The sequence below is a fragment of the Elgaria multicarinata genome, chromosome 4 (genome assembly GCF_023053635.1).
Source record: "Elgaria multicarinata webbii isolate HBS135686 ecotype San Diego chromosome 4, rElgMul1.1.pri, whole genome shotgun sequence".
Taxonomy (NCBI): Eukaryota; Metazoa; Chordata; class Lepidosauria; order Squamata; family Anguidae; genus Elgaria; species Elgaria multicarinata.
The window spans coordinates 82,283,107-82,307,596 of record NC_086174.1 but is presented as its reverse complement, the minus strand read 5'-3'; the positions used below and the strand labels follow the sequence as shown (position 1 = coordinate 82,307,596).

The 24,490-nt window shown below is 39.9% G+C and overlaps 1 protein-coding gene across 2 annotated transcripts in view; it reads right to left on the bottom strand.

Moving 5' to 3' along the window:
• The window catches only part of MED23 (mediator complex subunit 23), a 41,795-nt gene extending 22,798 nt beyond the window's left edge, over nucleotides 1-18,997 (bottom strand). Inside the window, exons 1-13 of one of the 2 annotated variants that reach the window (XM_063124677.1) lie at nucleotides 18,901-18,997; nucleotides 16,984-17,015; nucleotides 16,804-16,891; nucleotides 16,072-16,196; nucleotides 15,820-15,931; nucleotides 15,095-15,193; nucleotides 13,805-13,906; nucleotides 12,090-12,159; nucleotides 11,279-11,391; nucleotides 9,936-10,031; nucleotides 9,325-9,342; nucleotides 1,408-1,605; nucleotides 174-317 (exon numbers count right to left, since the gene is read on the bottom strand). In XM_063124677.1, the coding sequence (XP_062980747.1) occupies nucleotides 174-317; nucleotides 1,408-1,605; nucleotides 9,325-9,342; nucleotides 9,936-10,031; nucleotides 11,279-11,391; nucleotides 12,090-12,159; nucleotides 13,805-13,906; nucleotides 15,095-15,193; nucleotides 15,820-15,931; nucleotides 16,072-16,196; nucleotides 16,804-16,891; nucleotides 16,984-17,015; nucleotides 18,901-18,951 (1,248 nt within the window). In that variant the 5' untranslated portion in view covers nucleotides 18,952-18,997. The remainder of the gene's footprint in view (nucleotides 1-173; nucleotides 318-1,407; nucleotides 1,606-9,324; nucleotides 9,343-9,935; nucleotides 10,032-11,278; nucleotides 11,392-12,089; nucleotides 12,160-13,804; nucleotides 13,907-15,094; nucleotides 15,194-15,819; nucleotides 15,932-16,071; nucleotides 16,197-16,803; nucleotides 16,892-16,983; nucleotides 17,016-18,900) is intronic. The other variant, XM_063124678.1, reaches the window with a different exon arrangement.
• Nucleotides 18,998-24,490: the final 5,493 nt, after the last annotated feature.

Genomic DNA, 24,490 nt, shown 5'->3' with positions numbered 1-24,490 from the left:
TAGGATGACTTCACTTCAAAATCTTTAGCAGTGTTTTATAATAGTACAACTAGTGTTACTTGAAGATTGTAAGCTGCTTTAAGAAAGAACCCATTTATTTTAGCCTTTGGGTATCCTTTAGGTGAAACAGAAGTAGGAAATAATAGTAAACATATTTCATATAGAAAACTCACTTCCTTCTCAGGGTAGAGGAGGTCAAAAAGCTTCATAACAGGGAGGAAGTCAGCTAATGCATTTTTCTGAATGCTTCCAGAAATGAACTGCAATAATACCCACATCAGATGGTCTCTGCCTTTGATTAGGCCTCGTCCTGCCAACTATAAAAAAAAGATACATTAAGTAGCAAGTCCACACTCCAAGGAGGAAAAATAATAATTGAACATTTTTTTAATGTCCTAATATACAAGTCTCAGAGTTTGAAAGATTTGTGACTAATGTTTTGGATTCAACTAGTAATAGTTACTAATGCACCAGATATTTAGAAGATGTTTCCTTTAAAAAATAAAACTAATATTTTCAAAATGTCAAATAGAAATTAAAACTGAGGCCATTATCAAATTGTGGCTGTCAGTTAAAGTGGGACAACTCTCTAAAAGAGAGAAGCATAAGTAGTGTCACAATACAAAAGTAAAACCATAATACTTGCTTGTCAGTTTAACCAACATAAACAACCTCGATGACCTCTGTAAGTACGGCAGTACATTAAACATTCCCCAGCATATTTTAGACCTGTTATTTCTCTCCTAGCTGCAAATACATAGTGGGCCGAGTTCAACAAGTTGGGCGTCAATTATTATTATTATTATTATTATTATTATTATTATTATTATTATTATTTATTGCATTTTTATACTGCCCAATAGCCGAAGCTCCCTGGGCGGTTCACAAAAACTAAAACAATTCAAAGTAATTGCCTAATCATCTGTATGGACTCAGCTTGTCATGTTATCCGAACCTAGGCAACATGGCTTACTAAGGGCAAACAACCCTCAAATAACCCATGGGCTGTTGTTGGGTTATCTGAGGGTTGTTTTCCCCTCTAACAAGCCATGCCACCTGGGTTCAGATGCCACAACATGCCCCAAGTCGGGTGATTAGGCAAATGGTGCCTGGTTTGTTTACCCCATGGTGTTAATGCAAACCAACCCATTATGTATTAAACCCCAGTGATTGTGTGAATCAGATCACTGCTAAGCTTCATTATTATTCCTGCTAAAATAACCTTTCATATTTCTTTGGCTTGATCTACAAATTATATGTATCAGCAGAATGGTGACGATCTCCACAGACTCACCTGCCAAACAGATGGTCAGTCTAGGTTTGGGGAGCATGAAAGTAGAGGAATGGGGGGGGGGGAGGGGAAGCTGACCTCTGATACTTGATTTTTGTTCATGGCAGGTAATCTACCTTTTGATGGAGAGACAGGACCATGTGAGGGAAGCTTGCAAACTGGAAAAGTACAAAGAAGATAAGCTGACTGGAAAGGTGCTGCCACAACAACTGGCTGGTTCCATCATCAAGTTTCTCCTCCGTCTCTGAACGCTCCATGGCGTACACCACAAGATCCACCAACTGGTCCTCCAGCACAGGGCATCGCTGTTTGTGCTGCAAAGCAGAAATCAGATACAATATTCCAAAGACTAGCATCTATCATTTTAAAACTGTTTATTTAAGTAGAGATACTTTCATTTAAGTTTGGGAAGCATGAAATGGATCTGAACATAAAAGTTTACAAAGTAAGCCAAGGCATTAAAACTGTCTAATGTTACAGGTTACGTTTTTTTAAAAAACTAATTGTTATGTGCCCATTTACAGCTCTTCATGGAGCTAACAGATATCTGAAAAGCCTATTATTTATAATATTATGCTCTTATAATACATTTGTGGCCCTGCATGGTACTGGGTTAAAACTAACAAATCTATGAACTTTGACCCTTTGGCACAATTCTGCAAATAATGGTCTTCAGTTTGCCTATTCTTGATGCTTTAACAGCTTAGATATAGTAAGATACTGAGTCAGTTCACACATAACACCAAACTATGGTTTGGCATGCAGGATTGAACTTGTGTTTTCTCTCCTTTCCTCTTTCATGAGTTCCACTTAATGAAAGCTAATTAACCATGGGATGGAATTGATTTACATTCCTGGTTGGGATATCATGCACAAACCATAGTTTGCTGGTTCTCATGTAATGATAAACTATGGTTTGCTGCAAACCAGGAATTAAATAGAGTGTGTGAACGGAATAAACGGGAAAGCACATGAACCTGAAAATCAATCATGTATTGCTAAGCCATGATTTGGAGTTACACATGAACAGATTGGCCATGTTTGCATGTCATGCTAAATCACAGATAAGAGCAATGATGAGTAGGGATGAGCTGCAGCAAGCTTGGGATTCTCACATCTCCCTTTCCCATCTCTTCCCACAAGGCTGGGCAAAGGTGTTTGGAAGATTCTGCTTTTACATGGTTTGTCATGTCGTTCAAACCAACAAACTGTGGTTAACATTAACTATAGCTAGTTTCAAACAAGCCAACTTGAAACTGTGGTTTCTGAAGCTGGCTTGTTTAAACTAACCATAGTTAAGATTAACCACAATTCAGGGTCTGGTTGATACAGCAAGCTGTGGTTAATCAAACAGAAGTGAATGCTTCTGGATTCCTCCTCACAGTTCATTCCTGCTCATAAAATAATGGTTTAGTGTGACATGCAAAGTTGTACATTTTCCTCTATTTATATGCCTATTTGGAAAAGTGCTGGTTCCCCTTAATTTTGATCATCACCTATAAAGACTGCATAATGCACATAATTCTTCTGAATCGGGAGTTTGGAACATTCTATATGGCTGTACAGCATGAAGCTAAAGTTTTAGGAGCAAACAGTCACTCCAGGTATTGAGATGGATGTTCCTGAGTCATTTCTGTACATACTTTTTATGTGAAGAGTTTCAGAGTTTTACACGGTGTACCTGTAACATAACACAGCCTTAATAAAAAGAAAAGGTATTATTTTAAAGACAATACAGAAAAGGTACGGAGCTGCTCAGATTCTAATCATGAAAATGCTGTGTCCCTTTCTAGAGGCAAAAAAGGGGATTTGGTATTTGTTTTTCTTTTCAAGAGAAATTTGCCACGATACCCAAATATGATTTACTCTATACATTTTAGTGCTCCTCTTAACAAATAACTTCTTTGATTAACAGGCAGCCTAAAAAACCTTTTGAGTTAAAAACAGAAAAAGAAAAATAAGGTTGTTGAAAAGAGATACTTATTCTAACCTTAACCAATGTAGGTAGCTTTTTGCCATGAAAAAGGGATTATGCTTTCAAATTAACAATACAATGCAAGAATGGCAAAACTTTGACAAACTCTGAGAATAGCACTCTCTCTTTCACATGCTCTTTGCCAGCTCAAAACTGCCAAAAGCTACAAATCTAGCTGTGCTTTCTTGAAGCATGCTTAAAACGAAGACTTCTAATCAAAAGGAAAGCATTAATTGCTTTTCACCTTCTCTTTCAAAAAATACAATGCCATTATCACAGATCAACCACATTACAGGTTTACAAAGAGCAATATTAACACCACCAGTTGAGAATACTTTTTTCCCAAATGCAACTAATTATGAAGCAGAGCAGAATGCAACAGACAATACTACAGACTATTTCATGATTCAGCATGCAATACTACTGTGTACAGGGCTTGAAATTCACTATAATTTGATAGGGAGAAGGCAAATCTCCAAGGGCCCAACAATGCAAGCCTACATCAGTTTTGAATGAAGATATTTAAGAGGATAACAACTGTCGTATTTATGGAAGTATCAAAAAGCCAGGACTTCTAATGAAAAAAAAATCACAAACATTATTATTTTTAATATTTTAGAAGGAAGTATAAATGCCAGCTCTTGACTTCCATAGCACTCTAACTTGACCAGGAAATGGAACTCTTCGGAGATACAGATAGGGGCGCTTTCAATTCTCAATTGCTCCTGCTAGGTTTTGCATAGGAAAATAAAGTTTAAACAGCAAGACTGTTCCTTTGATATTACTATTTGCAATCAAAGGAAGTCACCATGAGGGATTTGCTCCCAATGCACTTTCAAATAAGCAATTTTAGTCAAGACTGCAGCTGGAGATCAACTCCCCAACTTGGTGCAATTCCCAATAATTATTCGCATTCCCAGCAGCTATTTGTATTTAAAAGAACAGGCAAGTATAATTCACTCCAGTTTTGGGAGGGGGGGGAGAGTAAAGGACTGCATTAGACACACCAATGCACTGGTGTGTGTGGGGGGGCACATTCACCCATCCCAGCCCTCTTACTGGGTGGTCCAGCGTCAATTGAGGGATGCCACATTTGGGCTGTGGAGCTTTAAAGTATGTGGACAATGTTTACTAGAATCCTAATAGCCAGAGGTTTTTGTGTCCCTGTCCACCCTCTCTCCTCACTTGCCACAGGACTAAACTCAAAATTCTGCAACCCAAAAAATGGGTTGCATGATAAATTATGCAAAATTAATGAAATCATGTCTCTTTGTGTACGTAATCCAGCACTTCTTGGCACAGAATCTGGGTGGCTTAGGAGCAGATCCCCCAGTTTATGGCACTACCAGTGTAAAGAGGGAGAAGGTCTCCAAATGTTTGCTTTGGCTCACACTTCCCGATCAGTTTTGGCATAGGAATAATTTTAGTATCTATTGTTAAATTTGGAGGGACATGTTAATGTTGTAAGAATTTCTACTTGAACCTCTAAACAAGTTATAGATGTGTCTCCGCACCTCGTGGAATAGTGAGTAGTATGGTGCCGTTTATATTATTTCACTCAGCAAATTTCAGCTGCAGTAAATGCTGAACAGTTAATCTGTGCAGACAGTTTGAGTTGATCCGTATGGTAATACCCACACACTTAGCCTCTCTGTGCCAATACCACCGTGAGGGTACAAACTGGTTGAAATTTGAATTTACAGATTTGCAGAAACACTGCATGAGCCAAAACCGGTGTCGATACTGAACAGAGCACCTCAAAACACTCCTCAATCCAGCCATGAAGTCCACTTCTGTCTAACTACAAGAGGAAAAAAATCCCTTCCTATTTGGGGCCAGAAGGATAATTTGGGCTTTTCCATGCAATGTCCAGTTTCCAGTGACCAACCCCTAGTTTCAAGCACCAACTTCCTTTTCCACGGCAGGTTGTTTTGACCAAAATCCTCTCCTCACAATTGTTTTAACCCTTGAGATAATGTCAAGTTCATGCTCCTTATGTAAAATGAAGCTCAGGGATATGATTCTCTTTGGTTTGCTGAATCCCTAGTCAATCATCCTTCCTCTGACTGAAGTTTAGATATTCGGCTGCAGCGGGGTGGGACAGAGGTGTGAAAAAGAATGGTTGTTTCAGATTTTGTGCAAGCCAAACATGTGACACATCAGTCAAAAGATCCTTGTCACTTTAAATTTATTTGTTTAAATAAAACATCTGGCAAAAACTGATAGTTGCTAAACCAGCTTTCAAAAACAGGTGGAAAGGAGGAAAAGACGGGATGAAGTGTTGCTTTTGTTAATGAAACTGATTTTGTTTGTACCGCTGGTGAGACAGAAAGGCAGTTTGGTTAAGGAAGAACTATCTTGAATATTTCTCCTGTGAATGGCCAACGTAGATTTTGAATGCTTGGAAAAGATGTGCCCTCTTTGTTTCTGTGAAATTTCAAGGTGTCTACATGAACTTGTTTTATCTCTATGTTCTGAATGCATTTTAGATCAACCTACAGTCTAAATGGAAGATGTGCTTCCAAATTTATTTTCAATTACAAAAAAAAAAAAAACCCCACACATGGACTGAGTGAGGGCCATCACTGTGAGCTGCTTACAAGTACTAGTATAGGAATGCTATCCTAAGAGCAAATTCCTAAAGAGGAATTATAAAGGGATTTTCCTGAGATACTAAAGGAGATCAAAGAGAACAGCAGGAGATACACTGGGAGATGTGGGAGGGCACAGGAGATAATGAAGCGGAAAAGCGTTTCTCCTGACAGCACACTTCAGCACCCTCCAAGGAAAAAGCAATCCTTCTTTTCTAGTAACGCTCACCTCTAGTAACCCTTATCCATGGTTTCTCAATAAAATCAAGGTAGACTTGGGTAATGCCTATGCACATTTGGCTCTACGCATACAGGCCCCAACGCAAATAGGGGTCAAGTCAAACACACACATCAGGTGGGCAGACAGAGCTTTAATTTTTTTTAAAAAAAGCTTAGTTTAATTAATCATGTGTGAATCACGTGTGGTGTCCAATGATTTTTTTATAAAAAATACGGCTGTAACTAGCTGACGTTGCAGTACAAAGCTCAGGTCCAAAGTCCTGAAAGTATCCGTACACAAATATTTCTTCGCAAATTAACGTAGGATCAAACCAACTTGCACAATTTGAGTATTGATCATTTGGTATCATATGCAGCATCAGCCTTAAATTCCTACCAAGCAATGTAACACACAATCCTTTCATGCTTTTTCACTGACAAAATGAACAAAAATTTCACAGACTGTTATTATGGCAGCACACCTACAATTCATAGTTTGTCAGCATTTCCATTAAAAACCAGGCATTCCAGAGTTTTGTTACTTGGCCATAAACGTTTGCTCTGGGTTGAAGTATTAACCACAGGTAAAGCTGTGCTGGAAGTCAAAATGTTTCAGAAATCTTGATTTTTGCAAAGTATGTAAATAAGTTTTAAGTAAATGGATAGAACAGTATTAAAAACAACATTTCTAAAATGAATGTCACAATTTTTTTTTAAAGAACTTTACCCACAAAAAAAATATTCTTATTTTCTAAACTTTAATATGTTGGGAGGTTTAAAATAAAAGTGAAGGAGGCAGCAAGTGGTGTCCGCAGATTATTTTTATATGGAAATAGCAGAAAGGAGTTAAATCTAACATCTTGTGCTGAGGGGTCAATCCTTTTCCATGCAGAGTTCAACTTCCTCAATCAAATGGACAGCAGAGAAGTCTTTAAAGGGGCACTGGAAGTGCACGCAGAATACTCATTCCCAGCAAGGGCCTAGTGTGTGCTCCCTGTGCGCGTGTACTCAGAAGGAGAGAAAAACAGGGTTCTGTTAACCCAGGGGTGACTCCGATCGCCCCAAGCCAGCGTAGCCAAAGGTGAGGGATGATGGGAGCTGCCGGCCAAAACATCTGGAGGGCCACAAGTTGCCCACCCCTGTAATAACCCCATGAAGAACTCACCACTTGTTCAGTAAGATCAAGACCTTTATGTTTAATGAGTTTTGCAATTTTTAACATTTCTGTCAGTTCAGAAAAGTTAACTTGTAAAGGAGGAAGCTTTTTAACAGACAGGGTAGCGAAGCTACAAGACACTAGCTTAACTAAAGCCAAAGTAAGCTTAAGTTCCAATTCATGCAACTAGGTTGTTTACTCCGCATACACCATTTTGTGCAGTGCTAAAAACTGTAAAGGGAAACTGTTACATTTGCAAATACTGAAACATACACAGGGAATATTTTGGTCCAGAGCTCCTTGTCTCATAAGAATGGAGAACTCCCAATTGTACCAAGATGGCTGTTCACCACAATTTATGGTACTTAAGCAACACCAACACCAAGATACATATAGCAGTGAAGTGTGTGCATCAACCCGTAGTCCAACACTCTAGTCATTCAATTCTAATTGCTTTTTAAAGCTCAGCTAAAAACTTTTCTTTTTCCTAAAGCTTTTAAAACTTGATTTTGTTCTGACTTTATACTGTTAGTTTTACCCTACCCAGTGCCTGTTTACCCTACCCTGTGTCTGTTTGCATTCTCTTCCCCTTCTTATTGTTTTATTATGATTTTATTAGAATGTAAGCCTATGCGGCAGGGTCATGCTATTTACTGTTTTACTCTGTACAGCACCATGTACATTGATGGTGCTATATAAATAAATAAATAATAATAATAATAATAATAATAATAATAATAATTTTATCATTTAAGAACATAAGAGGAGCCATGTTGGATCAGACTAAAGGTCCATCTAGTCCAGCACTCTGTTCATACAGTGGCCAACCAGCTGTCATCAAGGGACCCATAAGTAGGACATGGCGCAACAGCACTCTCCCACCTGTGTTCCCCAGCCATTGGCGTATAATCCATTTATATCTCAAAGTACACATTTGCCACAGCATAAAATGTTTTGTGCGCTCTAATTGGCACACGGAACTACAGCCCTAGTTGCCGTCTGCCTTTGCTACAATGGAGTTTGAGCTCTAAGCGTGCAAGGAGTAGAATGTATGTAACTGCCCTCTTCCATTGGAGTGGACAGGACAATGCTGATCAGGAAGTAACCTTGATGTGCCCAGGGGACTGCAGCAAAACCTCCATCGATCAGGGCTTGCTAGAAAAGAGCCCCTTGTGTTCAAACAGCTCTGCTTGCTTCAGGCAGCAACAAGAACCCCATTGCACACTTGAGGCTCTGCATTTTGGCCAAGAAATTTAAAGTTTATATACCATAAAGTGGAAGACTACTTTATTATCTCTCTGCAAAGGGAACAAATGTAAGGCTCTAAAACACTGTGGAAATAGGGATTTATTTGTGTTTTTTGTAAACGTAACAACCAAAGTTTTAGCATCAAGCAAATGTCATGGTCAAGTACAATCCCTGAAATAAGAGTTTTTATAAAATGAAAACACTGACACAACCTTCACTATAGTATTGCAAACACCAACGCTATTGTACTTTGCTTAAATATCACTTCCTATAGTTACATTAAAAAAAAAAAGCCCGTAGAAGCCAATATTTAAATATATAAGCAGGCAAATGTGGGTAATAAGTGAGTTGTAAATTTGTGTCAATAATGGTTCAAAATAAGTCCCGTCCCCCCACCTCTGTACCTATGCTTATTTCAGCCCGTTTGGAGATACTTATTATGGAGGCTGAGAATTACCTTTCCTAGTCAAGTTGATTTTTGACTTGTACATCTTTAACTTACTGAGATTAAACAGAAGGTATTTTCTTTTGGCTTTTTATATAAATGTGCTTTAAAAAACGATTTTAGGCAAGGACATTTTAGTGTGAACAAAAATAACTGTGGCAGTTTTGGCAAGTAATGGGTAACTCAAGCCAATGTTTGAACTGGCTGTTAATGTCCTTTTTAAACTACAGAGCATTCTCATAACCTCAGATTTTAATAGAAAGTTGACCTTATCTTAGCCTGTGACAGTCCCACCAATTTCAAGCCCTGGCCAGACGTGTATTCTCGAACTGGAATCAGTGGCTACAAAGCAGCCAGCGTATCGTTAGTCACAATACAACAGTAAGGTTGTGAACATACCTGAGCAATGTTCAAGGTCTAGAGCATTGGAGGATGGGCAGGACAAGACAGGACAGAACAAAAATAAAGGAAGAAAAAAAGAAAAGACAAAACAGTGACTATGAGGCCAGCCTCAAGTTACCCCAAGTCAGACCAGGCCCTCCCACATGGTAAGGCAAAAAAGAAAAATCACATTAAAAAAAGAAAAGAAAAATCATTCATTACCACTGAAGGTAATGAAAACATGCCGAGGCATTCAACAGACAAGTTCTTTAGACCAGTGATCTGAGAAGTACATATATATCACCACCACCCAAAGAAAGAAAGAAGTTTGTCTGTTGTAGGTTAAAATCTGTCCAGGGTATATTTGAGGCTGGCCTTATAGGGAAAAAAAGCAATGCCAAAAAAATCTCATTTAAAAAGAATCTCTACCTTTCAATTTAGAAACCTTTAAAGCAATATGTAAATGATAAGAATAAAAGTGCCCAATTTACCTAAAGCAATAATACTGAAGGGGGGAAATCATGATCTGATCCTCAACTGTTTTGCTTAGTTAGCTATAGCAAAGAAAAAGAGAAAAGAAAAGTGCAGGTTCTATGCAACGGAAAAAGCATTACAGCACAATACAGTACCTGCTTGTTTAGACCTAGCATATTGCACACCATATCTCTGGAATAGGGTTGCTCCAGCACATACCGCAACAAAGCAGTCTGGGGCTCAAACAGATCCTTGAAAACAAAAAAAAAAGGGAACAAATACCAACCTATTGACACAAAATGCATTTAAAAACTGAAATCACATTCTGTACTGCATGATTTTTTACTTCAGGGTTTACTACTTCAGATGGCAGGATTTCACTTCTGACTATCATCCTCATTATACTCCACAACTCCGCCCCCCAAATTATTACTTATAAATACAACGGTACGCAACATTTGGTAACGTTGTGACCTGGTTCACATGTAATGAGAAGCTACTGTGGGAGAATTTCCCTGCGGAGCTTTTCATTGTGACCCTGGCACCTACCTTATCTCTTGCTCTGAGAGATCAGGTGGGTCTCCACCCTGGAGAACCCGCCTACCTGACTCTCCCTGGCTCAGCGGCAAGAGTTGGGGGGAAGGGAGGCAGCTCCTCCTTCAAAGTGCCCTGCTTGCTTCTCTCCCGCTGGGCCATTTGCTGCAGAGGATGAGCAGATCCAGTACAGCAGTGATGGTGGCAGTGCCCACCAGGACCCTTCTAGCGGTGGAGGGGGGCATTTGCTGCCCCTCTAGATGTGCTGCATGAGCAGGGGATTCCCTTGCCTCATGGGTGGGCTGGCCCTGGCTACCATGGTTGCTCCGTTACTTTTTTCCTGAACATCACAAAGCATTTCCCATACAGATTCATGACAAGTTCAAACAAAATAGAGGGCAGGAGCAACTATATTATACTTAGATGCAAGGCAAAAACCATTTCAACACAATGCATTGCTGTAAATGACAAGGATTATTGCTTTCCAAGTCTTTCCAAAGATCAGTACAAGGTCAGCATGATGCTCTACCCTTTGCCAGGAGGATGCAGAATTTCTGACTATCATGGCAGAATTTGTAGGAGCGATGCAGAACTTCCCTGACCACGTGCTGATTTCAGAAAGGATTGGCAAGCAACAGGACATCTTGCAACTTTCCAAGCATCTCCAAGGCTCAGGATAAAAGTCAGAGAGGTTTCTTCTCATTGCTCTCTCTAATCATTTGCAAAGTTAGTTCAATGTCTGGAATATCCACCACCCCTTTTTTTTTTTGTAGACCTTGAGAGCAATCAGCAACTAATATTTCCTTAGAAATCATGCAATAAAGGGAAAAAAACTTCATTGCCTTCTCAAAATAGCATAATCACCAGTATTTGAAGTAGTCTATGTGATAATATCCCATCAATTTTGTTCTTCATGTTTCTAATTTAGAAACAAGGCTTTCACAACTATCCCATGCACATGTACCTTATCATATGGCAAAAGGCCTTTCAGTGGGAAACGAAGAGTTGTAGGATCCAGCTTCCATGAATTGCAAATAGCACCGGAGTTATTTACTACAGGAAGAAGACTACATCGCCCTAAATGCATTGGACAAGAAAGAAAAAAATATTAATAATATATATCATCACCCATATCTAAGATATTGCTAGTCATCTTTAAACATATCTCCATACAAATACTAATAAGCTGCTTGCATTTCACATGAATTACTGATGGGTTTGACTGTTAGATGCCAAGAAGTGGTTTTGTTGTTGTTGTTTTAAAAAATGCGCCCCAAGCCCACCGCCATTCTGGGCACAGCCCCTTGTGGCTCCAAGCCTGTTTCAGGACCTGGGAGTGCGCAGCACATCGCCCACAATCCTTGGGATGGTCCCAGGACAGTGGGGAAAATCAGAATGGCTAAAACTTTTTTGTCCCAGCAGGCCTTTGGAGAATAATCTGGCCCTCCATCTATGTTAATGTCTTATAATTTTGTTGTGTATTTTAAATGTTTGTGGTTTTGTTTCCCCCCTCCATGTATATTTTAAACTTTGTAAGGCCGACTTGAGGCCCAGCATTGGGCAAAAGGCGGGATACAAATAAATATAATAATAATAATAATAATAATAATAATAATAATAATAATAATAATAATATGAGGGGTTGTCCCAGCCTGGCCCCAGGATTCCCTGCATGTCATTTGGACGCACAGGGATGATCCAGTGACAACCCCAGGAAAAAGCATGGTGTAGACATGCCCTAAGTTTACATTACATTACTATATACAAATTCTTACCACAGATGGAATTTATTCTTGCTGTAGGTCTGAAGGAATCCACAAAATCCGATACTAGGTTGCCTAACAACTTTAAAAAAATGGAAATCAAATACCCAGTTAAATAAAAGGCACTCATCAAACAAATTACCCTTAAATGTTAATCAGTATTATGAGATTAATCCAAGTACTTTAAATCTTGGCTCTGCAATTATTCACATTTTGAATTAAGAACTCAACAAGCAAATTTGGCTCCACCCAGTAACTCACTACCATATGACCCCAAACACAGAACAATGTCAACAACAAAATACACGAATTCTCTTCACAATATGAAACACAACTGCTCTCTCCTGTGTGCAAATAAGACACAGACAAGCAAGAGTGATGAAAAGATAATGCACAAACTGAGAGAAGCCAGAGTGCGGCTTCAGACATTGCAATGAAATGACACAGGAAGTAGAAGACACACAAGTTTTCCTGGTTGTGCTTTTTATATTGTATTTTGTATTTGTGTTTTTAGATTGTTGGTTGTTTTTATGCTCTTTATGGTTTTAATTTTTGTGAACCACCCAGAGAGTTTTGGCTATTGGGAAGTATAAAAATGTAATGTAAATAAATAAATAAATAAATAAATAAATCTTTCACAATTCCCCACTGAGAGTGATGCCTAAGATCTATTTTTCACAAGACGGAAATGTACAGAAATAGGAAGTGCAAAGCATTTACATTATTTGCTTTACAATGTCCAAAGCTGTTCTGCAGAGAGGCTCTGTTGCTGTTCCAAACTGGGGAGAAAGGGATTAATGAGACATTGGCCTAAGACTTGGCTTGTCTGGAGAAAGTAGTTGAGTGGTACATACTGCTGGGTTGGAGAGATCCTTGGATTAATAACTAAGTCCTAGTTGGCCACAAAGGTGTGGTTTGGTGAGAAAACATTGTGTTGTCGTCTTTGGAGAAATTAGTAAGATCTTGCAATTCTGTGTGGCACCTGATGCAAAATTAGCCTTGCTGACCATTTCTGAAAGTGTCTGGAGAAAGTAATATATACAAAGACCTTTTGACTTTTCCTCTGGCAGCTAGAATGAAAATTCTAGCAGCTGCAACAGAATCCAGCTGGCTACACGTAATCAGCAGTACAAATAATTATGGAAACTGACTTTGATGGACAAGTTCACACAACAAATACATGTGGCCAATGGTCTTGCTGTGTCAGATTCCTTCATAGAAAGGTGGTAGCCATTCATTTCACAAGTTAACAAAGATTCTTCAACTAATAAAAATATGTTCAGGCACAAAACATTTTTTCTGGGTAATCAGCATGGCTGGGTAATGTGCAAAGACAAGTTGTAGAATCCAACTAAAGTCCTACTTAGAGTAGACCTACTGAATTGAATGGGATTACCGCCAATGGGTCTACTTTAAGCAGGACCTTAGTTGGATTCTACCAAAGTACTTAAATTAGGCAGCTAGTTTGACCAGCACGAAGTGCACAGAACAGTTTCTTGCAGCTGTCATCACATTATAAAGTAACAAAAATGGCCTATAGTTCAGTGGGTGAAAGCTTGTTCACAAGATACATGTTGACATTACAGCATGACATTATACACACTGGAAAGCTGTTCTGTGCCGCCAACAAGGCTCCTAATTTCCAATAGCCTGCTACTCCTGAGATGTCTGTTTTGCTCGTTGAGGTTAACATTTTCCCTTTATTATGGTATACTTGGAAGTCTTACCCAGTGTGGAAGTTTTCCTTCAGGGTACAACTTTCGGATCTCAGTAACTGCCAAGTAGGCAGGTAATAAACATGCATTCCTTTCCAAAATATAGGCAACAACCTAAGCAAAAACAAAACAAAAACCCAGAACTTGTTTACAAATTATAAAACAAACACGATGAAATGTTGTGAGCGTGGAAAGATTCTGTTCATTTCCCAGCCTGCCTGCAAAACTCTCTTCCAGAAAACTCCTACTCCATTCTTCTCTCCAACTTGATTGTTTCTCTCTCAGCAGACACTCAGTATCCCATGGCCAGAGTGGATACTCAGAACCCATTCACCTGTTCATTTTTTTGTTTTGTTTTTTTCACCTCCTTTAGAGTTCTTTTCTTTTTTCTAAAGTCTTTTTATACTTCTGAAAACGTTGTGTTTTCCTGAGCATGATACCTCCCATTGATTCTCAGTGTCCCGATTTTATATTTGATAGCACTATGCTTCTTTCAGGGTGACAGGACAATAAAAGAGAGTTCTGTGTGTGCATTTCAGGACACAATGTGCTACTACACCATGGCAGCAATTGGAACAAATGCAAATAGCAATTGGAACAAAAGCAAATACATATTTTATTTTTAGCAGATGCAAGTCTGAGTGTTTTAAGGGCCTTATCAAAGAGGTGCTATGAACCTTCAAGACTATTTCACTCTGTATGTTATAAACAAAGAATGACCTGCTTAAGCACATAACTCTAACCCATTGCTTATTTAACTGAAAGGTTGTTGAATTCTGGATTGTCTTGATGTGTGAGCCCAGCCTCGTTAACAAATCATGGTTTGTTAACTATGAACAACCCAAAGAGAACCCATGGTTGGTTGCTGGGTTGTGAACTCTGGGTTATTTAAACCATGGGTTGTGGTTACATGTGAACACAGAATCATAGGTTATTCAGCCTGGCTAGAGACAGTAAAATAACAACAACAACCAGCTGTTCTAAATCCCAGGACTACAGCACTGCAGAGGCATTTGGAAAATAGGGAGGGAGCAGGTGAAGTAAGAAAAACATGAACACCGGATTGAGAGAACAAACCACAGTTTGTTCAATCATCTGCCAGACAACTCTGAGTAGTACAACAAACCCTGGGTTAACTATGAGTTAAATAAACCATGGGTTAACATTATGTGTAAACCAAATCAATACATGTTACTAGCACAATGGTAGTGAAATGTTTGTCTTTTTGGGTGAGTGGGGATTTAAAAGCTAGATTGAGAAAATACTGATGACTGGAGTCTAAATTGACATATTGCAGTTTACCTCTCTTGCTGCTAAAAGTTGCTGCACAACAGCAGAGCTCACTGTGTTAGGAATAGTTAGGATTTTCTCTAGGATAACCTTCAAAAGATCTCGCACACCCTATAAAAATACAGATAAAATTATACAGATAACATTTCAAAACAAAATCTTGTACTTGTTTGAACTTTATATAAGTGAAGAAATATATACACATAGACAGGTACCTTTTTCACCCCTTAAAGAATGTACTGTTTGATTTGTCATTCTTTTTTTAAACCATGAAAACCATATGCAGCCATTCAGCCTATCTCTCCATCTAAATGAGGGTGCCTCGTAGGTTTCCTGAACTGGCTTCTTCTGTGATATTATCTCTCATGCTGCTGACTCCTGATAAGACCATGTTCCCTTAGTTTGTGCTTGATTTGGACTGCTTGCTTGTACTCAATTTTGGCTGTGCTTCAGACTGCCTGCCTCCCGACTTTGCTGGATGGATTTGCCCCAGGCCAGATATAGCAAGACAAATAGGATTAATAATAACCTTTATCATGCAGTTGCCGAATAAGTGAAAAATATAGAAATGTCTTCTATCCCAAGACTCAAGTTTAGATAGGCATTTAAATTTAAACAAGCAGTCCAATAAAAATATAAAGAAGTTGTTCGTAGCCTGAGAAAATGCTAGCAGGCAGTATAAACACCACAACAAAATATTACAATTTTTAAGACCACTAAGATTTTAAGATGATTACCTTATAGTCTACACCACCAATTATTTTTTGGACAAGTTTAAATGTTAGAGACCAAAGCTGTGTCCTTTCCCATTCGAGGTTGTCAGAATTCAGCAGAGATTCACAAACCATCCTAGAGTAATTGAAAACAAAATTCATTTGCTAAGTAATATTTGACAGATCCCATGTATTAACACTAGATAAGCCTGAAGCAACTGATCTACCGTAATCAATTTTCCACTCCACTACTCAATTTGTCTAAAAGGAACATACCTGGGTGGCAGCAGTCCAGTCTCCACTGCCATTGCCAAACAGTCATACAGAAAAGAAATTCTTTTAGGACTATGCTGGCTATGTATGAACCTTACAATCCACTGAACACATTGTTCATGGGATTCCTATAAAAAAAAAGATTGGTGTGAATTAATTTTACAACCTGTTAAAAATAAACTGAAAACAGGTAAACATTTACACTGCTAAAACTGCCAAACAAACTTACCTTGACTATTTCCTAGCTTTCAGAATACAAGAAACTACCCAAGTAAAGAGGCTGGGCAGAGATTTTTAAGGCAACTATCAGGAAAGAACAACATTCAGTACAGTCTATACTATGAATCTAGCTAAGCAACACAGGTGACTGGAAGAGCAGAAATGGAGAATCAGTAACTATTCAAAGGTATTAGTTGTGATTGGAATTTGTGATGGATGCACCATTTCATAAAATGGAGTTGTATCATTCTCCCTTCTGTGTTCTGGATTTGTCTCCCGATTACATATTTTGTTAAAATCTCAAGCTGAAATGTGCTCTTGCTTACACAGAATTGAAGCCCTACATACAAGCAGGAGCTTTTATGAGATTCCTATGGTAGACAGAAACACTCACACCAAGGATAGCGACAGAAAATAGTCTATATACTATGGTAAACTGATATGTCAAGTTTTAGCTTTGGAGAGCTATACCTGCATGGTGTAAAAAGATACCTCAGTAATGGATGAAATACTCACCTGTGAAAGATTGCTCCAGAACTGTCGGAAAGCTCCCAAACAACTGATTAATTTGGTTCGCTCATCTTCAGGAGTGTCCATAAACATGCTGTTACAAATAAAGCCACTATTTGAAAAGCATCCCCGTAAATACAACATAATGCTTACAATCATACAAGCAAACATATGCACTATACTTACCCAGGAAAGGCCTCTTCAATGACCTCGGTTTTCTATAAACGGAAAAAACAAACATGATCCAATTCTTGCTGATAAGAACAGCTTGGTTTTTGTACTACATCTACCCAATCTTTTTGGACCCATGGGCACATTTGGGAATGTGAGAAATCAGTGGAATGCTGCTTTTAGTGCCTACCTGTTGTGTCTATGGATCTTAGGCTGTGTCTTAGTCAGCAAAATCTTTGCTTCATGTCTATTGGAACATCTCCTTAATAAGGGATTCTTTAATCCAGCTAATTGCCGGAGGTTTAATACAGCTAATGTTTCTTTTAAACAAATTGTTTGGCAATGTCCAGTAGTTGCTTCTTCTTAGGGGGAGGTTATTATTTGGATAAATTTTGAACTGCAACAGTCTAATATTCAGTGATATATATGCTCTTTTAAATTATTTACCTGCTTCACAAAAAATAACATGTGGTCAGCATAAATGGATTATTTGTGCCCTTTTGACAGCTAAAATACTTATTATTTGCCACACCTACACAGGTTTTGACAAAAGAATATTGTAGAGCTAGAAAAGGTACAGGGCAACCAAGATGATCAATGGACTGGAGCAACATCCCTATGAGGAAAGGTTCCAATTTCCATAATCCAGCCAGTTTGGGGCATTTGTTTTTTAGCTTAGAAACAAAGGCAAGTAAAGGGGAAATGATAGAGGTGTGTAAAATTATGCATGGTGTGGAGAAAGTGGACAGGGAGACATTTTTCTCTCTAATATTAGAACCAGGAGTCATCCAATGAATCTCAGTGGTGGGTGATTCAAGACAGACAAAAGGAAATACTTCTTCCCAAAGTCCATAGTCAAACTATGGAATTTGGGACATAGTGATGGCCACCAATTTAGATGATTAAGGGCACAATCCTATGTGGATTATTGGGAGGCCGCCGGGTATCCAATGCAGGACAGGAGAATAGCGGAAGTGATCTTCTTCTCTGCACTCCAGCCACCCTGCATTTTGGCTAGAAGGGCGATTTTGCCCATGTAGTAGCAGTACCTTGTAGGGGCAAGGAAGAAGGCTGGAGTGACCACAGAATACATCATATCACAGCCGCCCAGGTCTACTCCTCACCCTTGGGAACACCCCCTTTCCCCCACTTTACATTTTCTGAGCACGTAGAGATAGGTTGGGAGTGCAGTTTTCTGCCTACAAGGTCAGAGCTCTGTTTCCAACCTCGGAGCCAGGCAACCGAACTGTCCTTTTCCACCCCACTCCCTTAAAAAGATGACTAACTGTGCAATCCTATACATATTTAGACAGAAAAAAGTCCTACAACTTGCAACACACCCCAGCTAGTCATGCTTACTGGAGAATGCTGGCAGTTGCAGGACTTATTTTTTCTGTTGAAACATGCACAGGATTGCGCACTTAGATGACTCTGGCCAGATTCGCAGAGGACAAGGCTATCTATGGCTATAGTCATGATGGTCATATGGCACTTCCTGTACCAGGGGCTGCATGCCTCGGAATACCATTTGCTGGGATCAAAGGGAGAGGGCTCTTGCTCTCATGCTCTTCTTGTGGGGAACAGGATGCTGGCCTGGACAGGCCTTTGGTCTGATCCAGCGAGGCTCTTCTGATGCACTTAAAGGAGACCCTCCTCAAAACTCCGTTTTCCTCCTCACAGCGCCAGCTTTTTCTTTCCAGAGGTTTTCTTGACATCACAGCTACTCGTGTCCTTACTGACAGAATAAGGACTCGCTGCTGCGTTTCTCCCTCCCTCAAGCACGCCCCCCCCCCGGCGTTGTCATTCCTCCGCCCGCCCGCCCTCCACGCATTTCTCTCTCATGCACACACACACCCCTCACTCGTCCATCCCAGCCCTCCCACGACGCCGGCGGCCATGTCCTGGCGGTTGCGGGGCAGCGGAGAGACTCACCACCACCTCCTCGAAGATGCTCTGCAGCTGAGTCTCCATCGGGATAGCCATGATGGTGCGGGGCGGCGGGGGTCCCGCCTCCCTCCCGAACGCGTGAAAGATGGAGACCACAAGAGAGGCCCCAGAAAATGACCCGGAAGGAGCTGCATTCGCATCCGGGTCCCAGGCTGCTATTGCCAAGTGCCTGTAAGAGAGCCGCGGCTTAAAATGGGCTCCGCTTAGTTCAGTTCGTGTTAGACGCGTTTACCCGGACAGCGAAGCCTGCTGAGTGGAACTTAATTCCTCGGACGGGTAAAGGTGCCCACGGTTGAAGCCAGACGTGTTTGCTCGGAAGTAAATCCCACAGAGCTCAGTGGAACTTGCTCGGAAGTAAATGGGGGGGGTATCCTATGATAACCCTTTGTAGAGTTAGACCCAGTGAAATGAATGGGATGTTAAGTTAGTTGTGGCTAACGTAAGTCTCATTCATATCCTTGGGTCTACTCCACGTAGGATTAACATTATATACTACCTGTTATGCCCCGATATATTAGGCAGTCTGACTAGGAAATCAGTACTCCCAGATTTATTTTTATTTATATATTTTTATTGATTTATTTGTTAAGTTTATATTCAGCCTTTCCCCCCTCTTGCAAGGTACCCAAGGCAGCTTACATGGCCCTCCTCTCCGTTTCATTCTCACAACGACCCTGAGGTAGGTTAGGCTGAGAGTCTGTGACTGATCCAAAATCTGTGGGGACTAGAACCCAGAAGTCCCGTGTCCCAACCCAGCATTCTAACTACTACACCATGCTAACTTCCAGTGTGGTGATATAGATATATAACTTTTTTATTTATAAACTTGTAGAATTACCATGGTTACTTGGAAGTAAGTCCAACTTTGTTCAATAGAACTCGCACCCTACCTAAATGTGTGTTGGGTTGAGCAATCTACTCAGAAGTAGATTGCACTAAGTTCAGCAAAAAAAACCACCTAAGGTTTCTGTTTTATTTTTTTACTTGTACCCTCTTAGCAGCTGCACCCAAGAGTTCAGGGCCAGAGTAATCACACTATTATCCTTTGGCCATTGGTTTCCTCAGTGATAGTAACTAAGAGTTGGATAATCTTCCTCTGCCCATAATTAACATGGGCTGTAGTCCACAATACACATTCTAGTGAGTTTTGGTTTACAGCTCATGTAACTAGGGCATACGTTCTACAGACTTCAATAGGACTTGCTTCTGAGAAAATGTAGTTAAGATTGTGATGAACAACTGATAATCAGAATTAATTTCAGTCAGAGCTGATAAGTGGCATTGACTCAGAATACGTGCAGATTTTTTAAAATTCTTTTTTTGCTGCACGCACATGAGAGAAATCTTTTTATAATTATTGAACTATGGGCAAAGTGCCCCTGATAATGTGCCAAATGCTTTTCCTTTGGGAAGGGAGTGCTTCCTGGTCATGAGATCTAAGCATGCTGTTAAATCTGGAGTCCTGTGTTTTCCCTCTGGTTTTCCCTAACCCATGCCATTTTCATAGTTGCATCTGGAAAGCAAAGTTATTAGTACTAAAATAACAAGATTTTAAAACTTGAAATAGTTGTCAGCTGTATAACTGTATTATATTGTGGTGTTTATATGTTTCCTAATTAAAGTATACTTTTGCATTATTGCATGGGTGTTTTTTCCATTTAAGATGTGTGTTTTTAAAGTCACAGAGGAAACATCTGTGCTCACAGTTAACAACATAAGAAGAGCCATGTTGGATCAAACCAAGGGTCCATCTAGTCCAGCATTCTGTTCACACAGTGGTCAACCTGCTGGCCATGGGAAATGCATAAGCAGGATGTAAGTGCAACAGCACCCTCCCACGGATGTAACTGGTATACATAGGCATACCGTCTCTGATACCGGAGGTAGCATCTAGCCATCAGGTCTAGTTGCCATTGACAGCCTTCTCCACCATAAATCTGTCCAATTCCCAGTTAAAACAATTTAGCCATAATTATTCCAGATAACCTTATGAGATACTCTAGTACTGTAGGACTGCACGTGACTTGTGACACACAGTCCAAATGCAGTTTACCAGCTGTGTATTGCAGCCTGTTGTATATCCAACAACTCCTGTTTTCACAGTCTAAGGCACAATGCAAAACAGCTTTATCAAGCTGTTGGTGGCTGCCATATGTGGTTGATGGACTGCAGTTGGTTCTGTGGGTCACAAATTTGCTTACAATTTCCATAATCCAGCCAGCTATGAGAGTTGTAGTCCAACAGATCTGGAGGGCCCCAGGTTGGGAAAGGCTGGCTCAGTGTTTGCTTCATCAGATGAGTGGTAGGCTATCAAGTTATTCTCATACAAGGGTTAATCAACACTTTCTTGATGGAAATCAATGGCTTATAGCCCAGTACAAAGAGGCTATATAACACTGGATATGTCACACCAGCAGCTCTAATGAAATTAAATGTGGAGGCTGCTGCTAGTATTTCCATGAGTATGCTTATCTGTTGCTGCATTTCTTACATGACTAGATCATTCACGAGGAGTTATTTGTACAATTGATTTGACAAATAGAGTATCTGAAATAGTTCTAGCATTTGTTCTGTAAGTGGATATGTAACTGAAATGAGGTGGTATATCAACTTGCTCAACAGCACGAACTGTAGTTCTACACTTTTCAGTGCCGCTTTTTCAGTGCCACAGACAGACTGACCGTGGATTATGTCCATGCTTATTCAGAAAAAAAATCCTCACTCTGTTCTATGGGGATTATGCCTAGGTAAGTGTGCATAGGATTTCAGCCTCAAAGAAATGTTTAGGTTCAGGTTTTTAAACGAATGTAGATTTATATAATAGAAGAATCAGAGTTAACACTTTTCTGGCTTTCAGTAATGGACAAAACTAATAGATGAGCCTAATCTTATTTATAGTTATGCTTAAATAAGCATTGTTAATCATGGTTGTTTATCATTTCTGCTTGAGAATGAAATGCTAGTTTACATTGCCTTTGACCTTTAAAATCTTGGCTTGCGTGGCAGCATTGTACTTTCCATCTTTTATCTTGATTTAACTGTTTCCTGCATTATACTCACCTGGCTTTTTATAGTTACTTTTGTCATTACCAAACTTGTTCTTTCACATATATTTTTAATGTTTTTAACCTAGTTCCTTATGACGAAGCTGTCATGTTGGTTAACATTTTTATTTTTTTAAAAAAAACCAAAAATCCAGAAAATGCCAGCGTATAAATAAGAGATATGAACAGAAATTTAGGTGTGAAACCTTCTCTCTTAGATGTACCCTGCTGCTCCTTCTGTGTCCAGCATAGAAAACATGGGATTTGAGCCTTTTAGCAGGCTAGTACTAAATCGTACGCTAGCAAAGTCTGTAGGCTTATTTACAAAGTTTCCTTATACTGTCAGAAACTTCATCCATTTTGTTCAGTATTGTGGACAGGGGTGGACAGAAAGTAGTTCTCCAGATATTTTGGGTTTCATCTCCTGGCATTCCTGACCATTGGCTATACTGACAGGGGCTTCTGAGAGTTGAAGTCCAAAACATCTGGAGATCTACCTTCTGCCCATCCCTGGTCTAAGCTAACTGGCAGCAGGCCAGAATTTCAGAAATGTATTTCCCTGCTCAAACTGGTGATGCCATGGATTGAACCTGGGACCTTTGCATGCAAAACATGTGGTGTACCACCCATGTAATTTGTTTCAAAAGCAGTGTTCCATGTGATAAAGTGGTGTTCCATGTACTCCTTCTGCCTGACCCAAATGAATCTGGGCAGGGGCAAATTTGCAGTGGCCTGGGATAAGATGGGACATGTCCAGGAGACATTGTGTGACAGCACGTCCCTTCAAGTCACTGGTGGATGCAGAGCTTAGGGGGCAAGTTTTTTTGTTTTTGTTTTTTATAATTTTTATTTGTTTTCTACACTATATAAACATACAACATTACAATAGTAATAATAATAAAAAAAGAAACATCAAACAACTGCTACATACATATTGAATAAATGTTGAGTACATATATGTTGAATAAGTATTACCTATACATTATCATACTACAACATAATCATTCTTAACATAAAAGTGCACCCCCCACCTCGGGATCTATTCCTGAGTCCAAAATCTGATCGTTTCTTCTGCTGGCAGTTTCCCACTTCCCTTAGTAAACACGAATATTAGGAACTGTTTCCAGATTCCTTCAAACTCATTTATTTTAGTTACGCCTTTTCTCCACTTAATATTACATGTCAGTTTATCATTAATGGCTATATCCCATACTTCTTTGTACCATTCTTCAATAGAATATTCCCCTTGAATCTTCCAGTTCCTAGCTACCATCAATCGTGCTGCAACCAGCAAACTCGATATCAGCTCTATAGTTTCTTTTCCACTGGGCAAGTTAAGACCACTCCATCCCCCAAGCCAGCCCACTCTTATGCTGCAGTTTCAGCTGAGACTGAAGGTAAGAATGAGGCCTAGGATTGGGCCAAAGACTGTTTTTCTCTCCTTGTGTCATAAGAACATAAGAAAAGCCATGCTGGATCATGCTGGCCCATCTAGTCCAGCACTCTGTTCACACAGTGGTCAACCAGGGACCCACAAGCAGGACATGGTGCAACAGCACCCTCCAACCCATGTTCCCTAGCAACTGGTGCACACAGGCTTCTGCCTCGAATACTGGCACACAACCATCAGGGCTAGTAGCCATTGATAGCCTTCTCCAGGAATTTATCCAACCCTCTTTTAAAGCCATCCAAATTGGTGGCCATCACTACATCTTGTGGTAGTGAGTTTCATAATTTACTATGAGCTGTGTGAAATAGTACTTCTTTTTATTTGTCCTGAATCTCCCACCAATCAGCTTCATGGGATGTCTCCTGGGAGATGGAGGAGCCCTCAATATGGATAATGAGCCCAGTGAAATATCAATAGCCCCATCACATCTAGGTCAAAATGCACAGTGCCCGTGACTTCTCTGTCATTGCTCCCGCATCGCTTCCTGAAAACAGGAAGTAATTAAGCCCATTCAGGCCTACGAGAGAGCAGCAACCAGACTTTTTCCGGGGGTGGGGGTGGGGGTTGCAGCTCAACAAAGGCCAGAAGGGGTGGAAGACGCGAGAGAGGCAGACACCGTTATGTGAGCAATCCGTGAGTGCCCAGTACCGAGCATGCAGTAAAACGCTCATCGGATGGAGCTTCAAGCCTCCAAGAGCAGCTCAGCAGCAAAGCCTGGGCCATCCCATCTAAGTAATTTGGTGCAGTCCAACACTTGAATCTTACAACCGGAATGAATTTCTGTTCCTCTGAGGCAAGTCGTGCTCTCTTTCTGTTCCCCTAAGGTAACTCCTACTTTGCTTTTTCAAAAGCTACAAAGTTCTAATAATACAGCGATTCAATAGCTTCTACAAACACAGAATTTGCCTTTGAAGAAGATGCAAGGAGCAGCCTTGAGATTTGTAAATACAGCCTAGTCTGTGTTGTGTTCTCTATTTGGTCACAGTCCCCTACAATCTTTGCCAGACTCTGCAAATAAAGGAGAAGCAAGAAGAATATACTAAAGATAATGTATGGGACTCACAATGCTAATGCAATATAG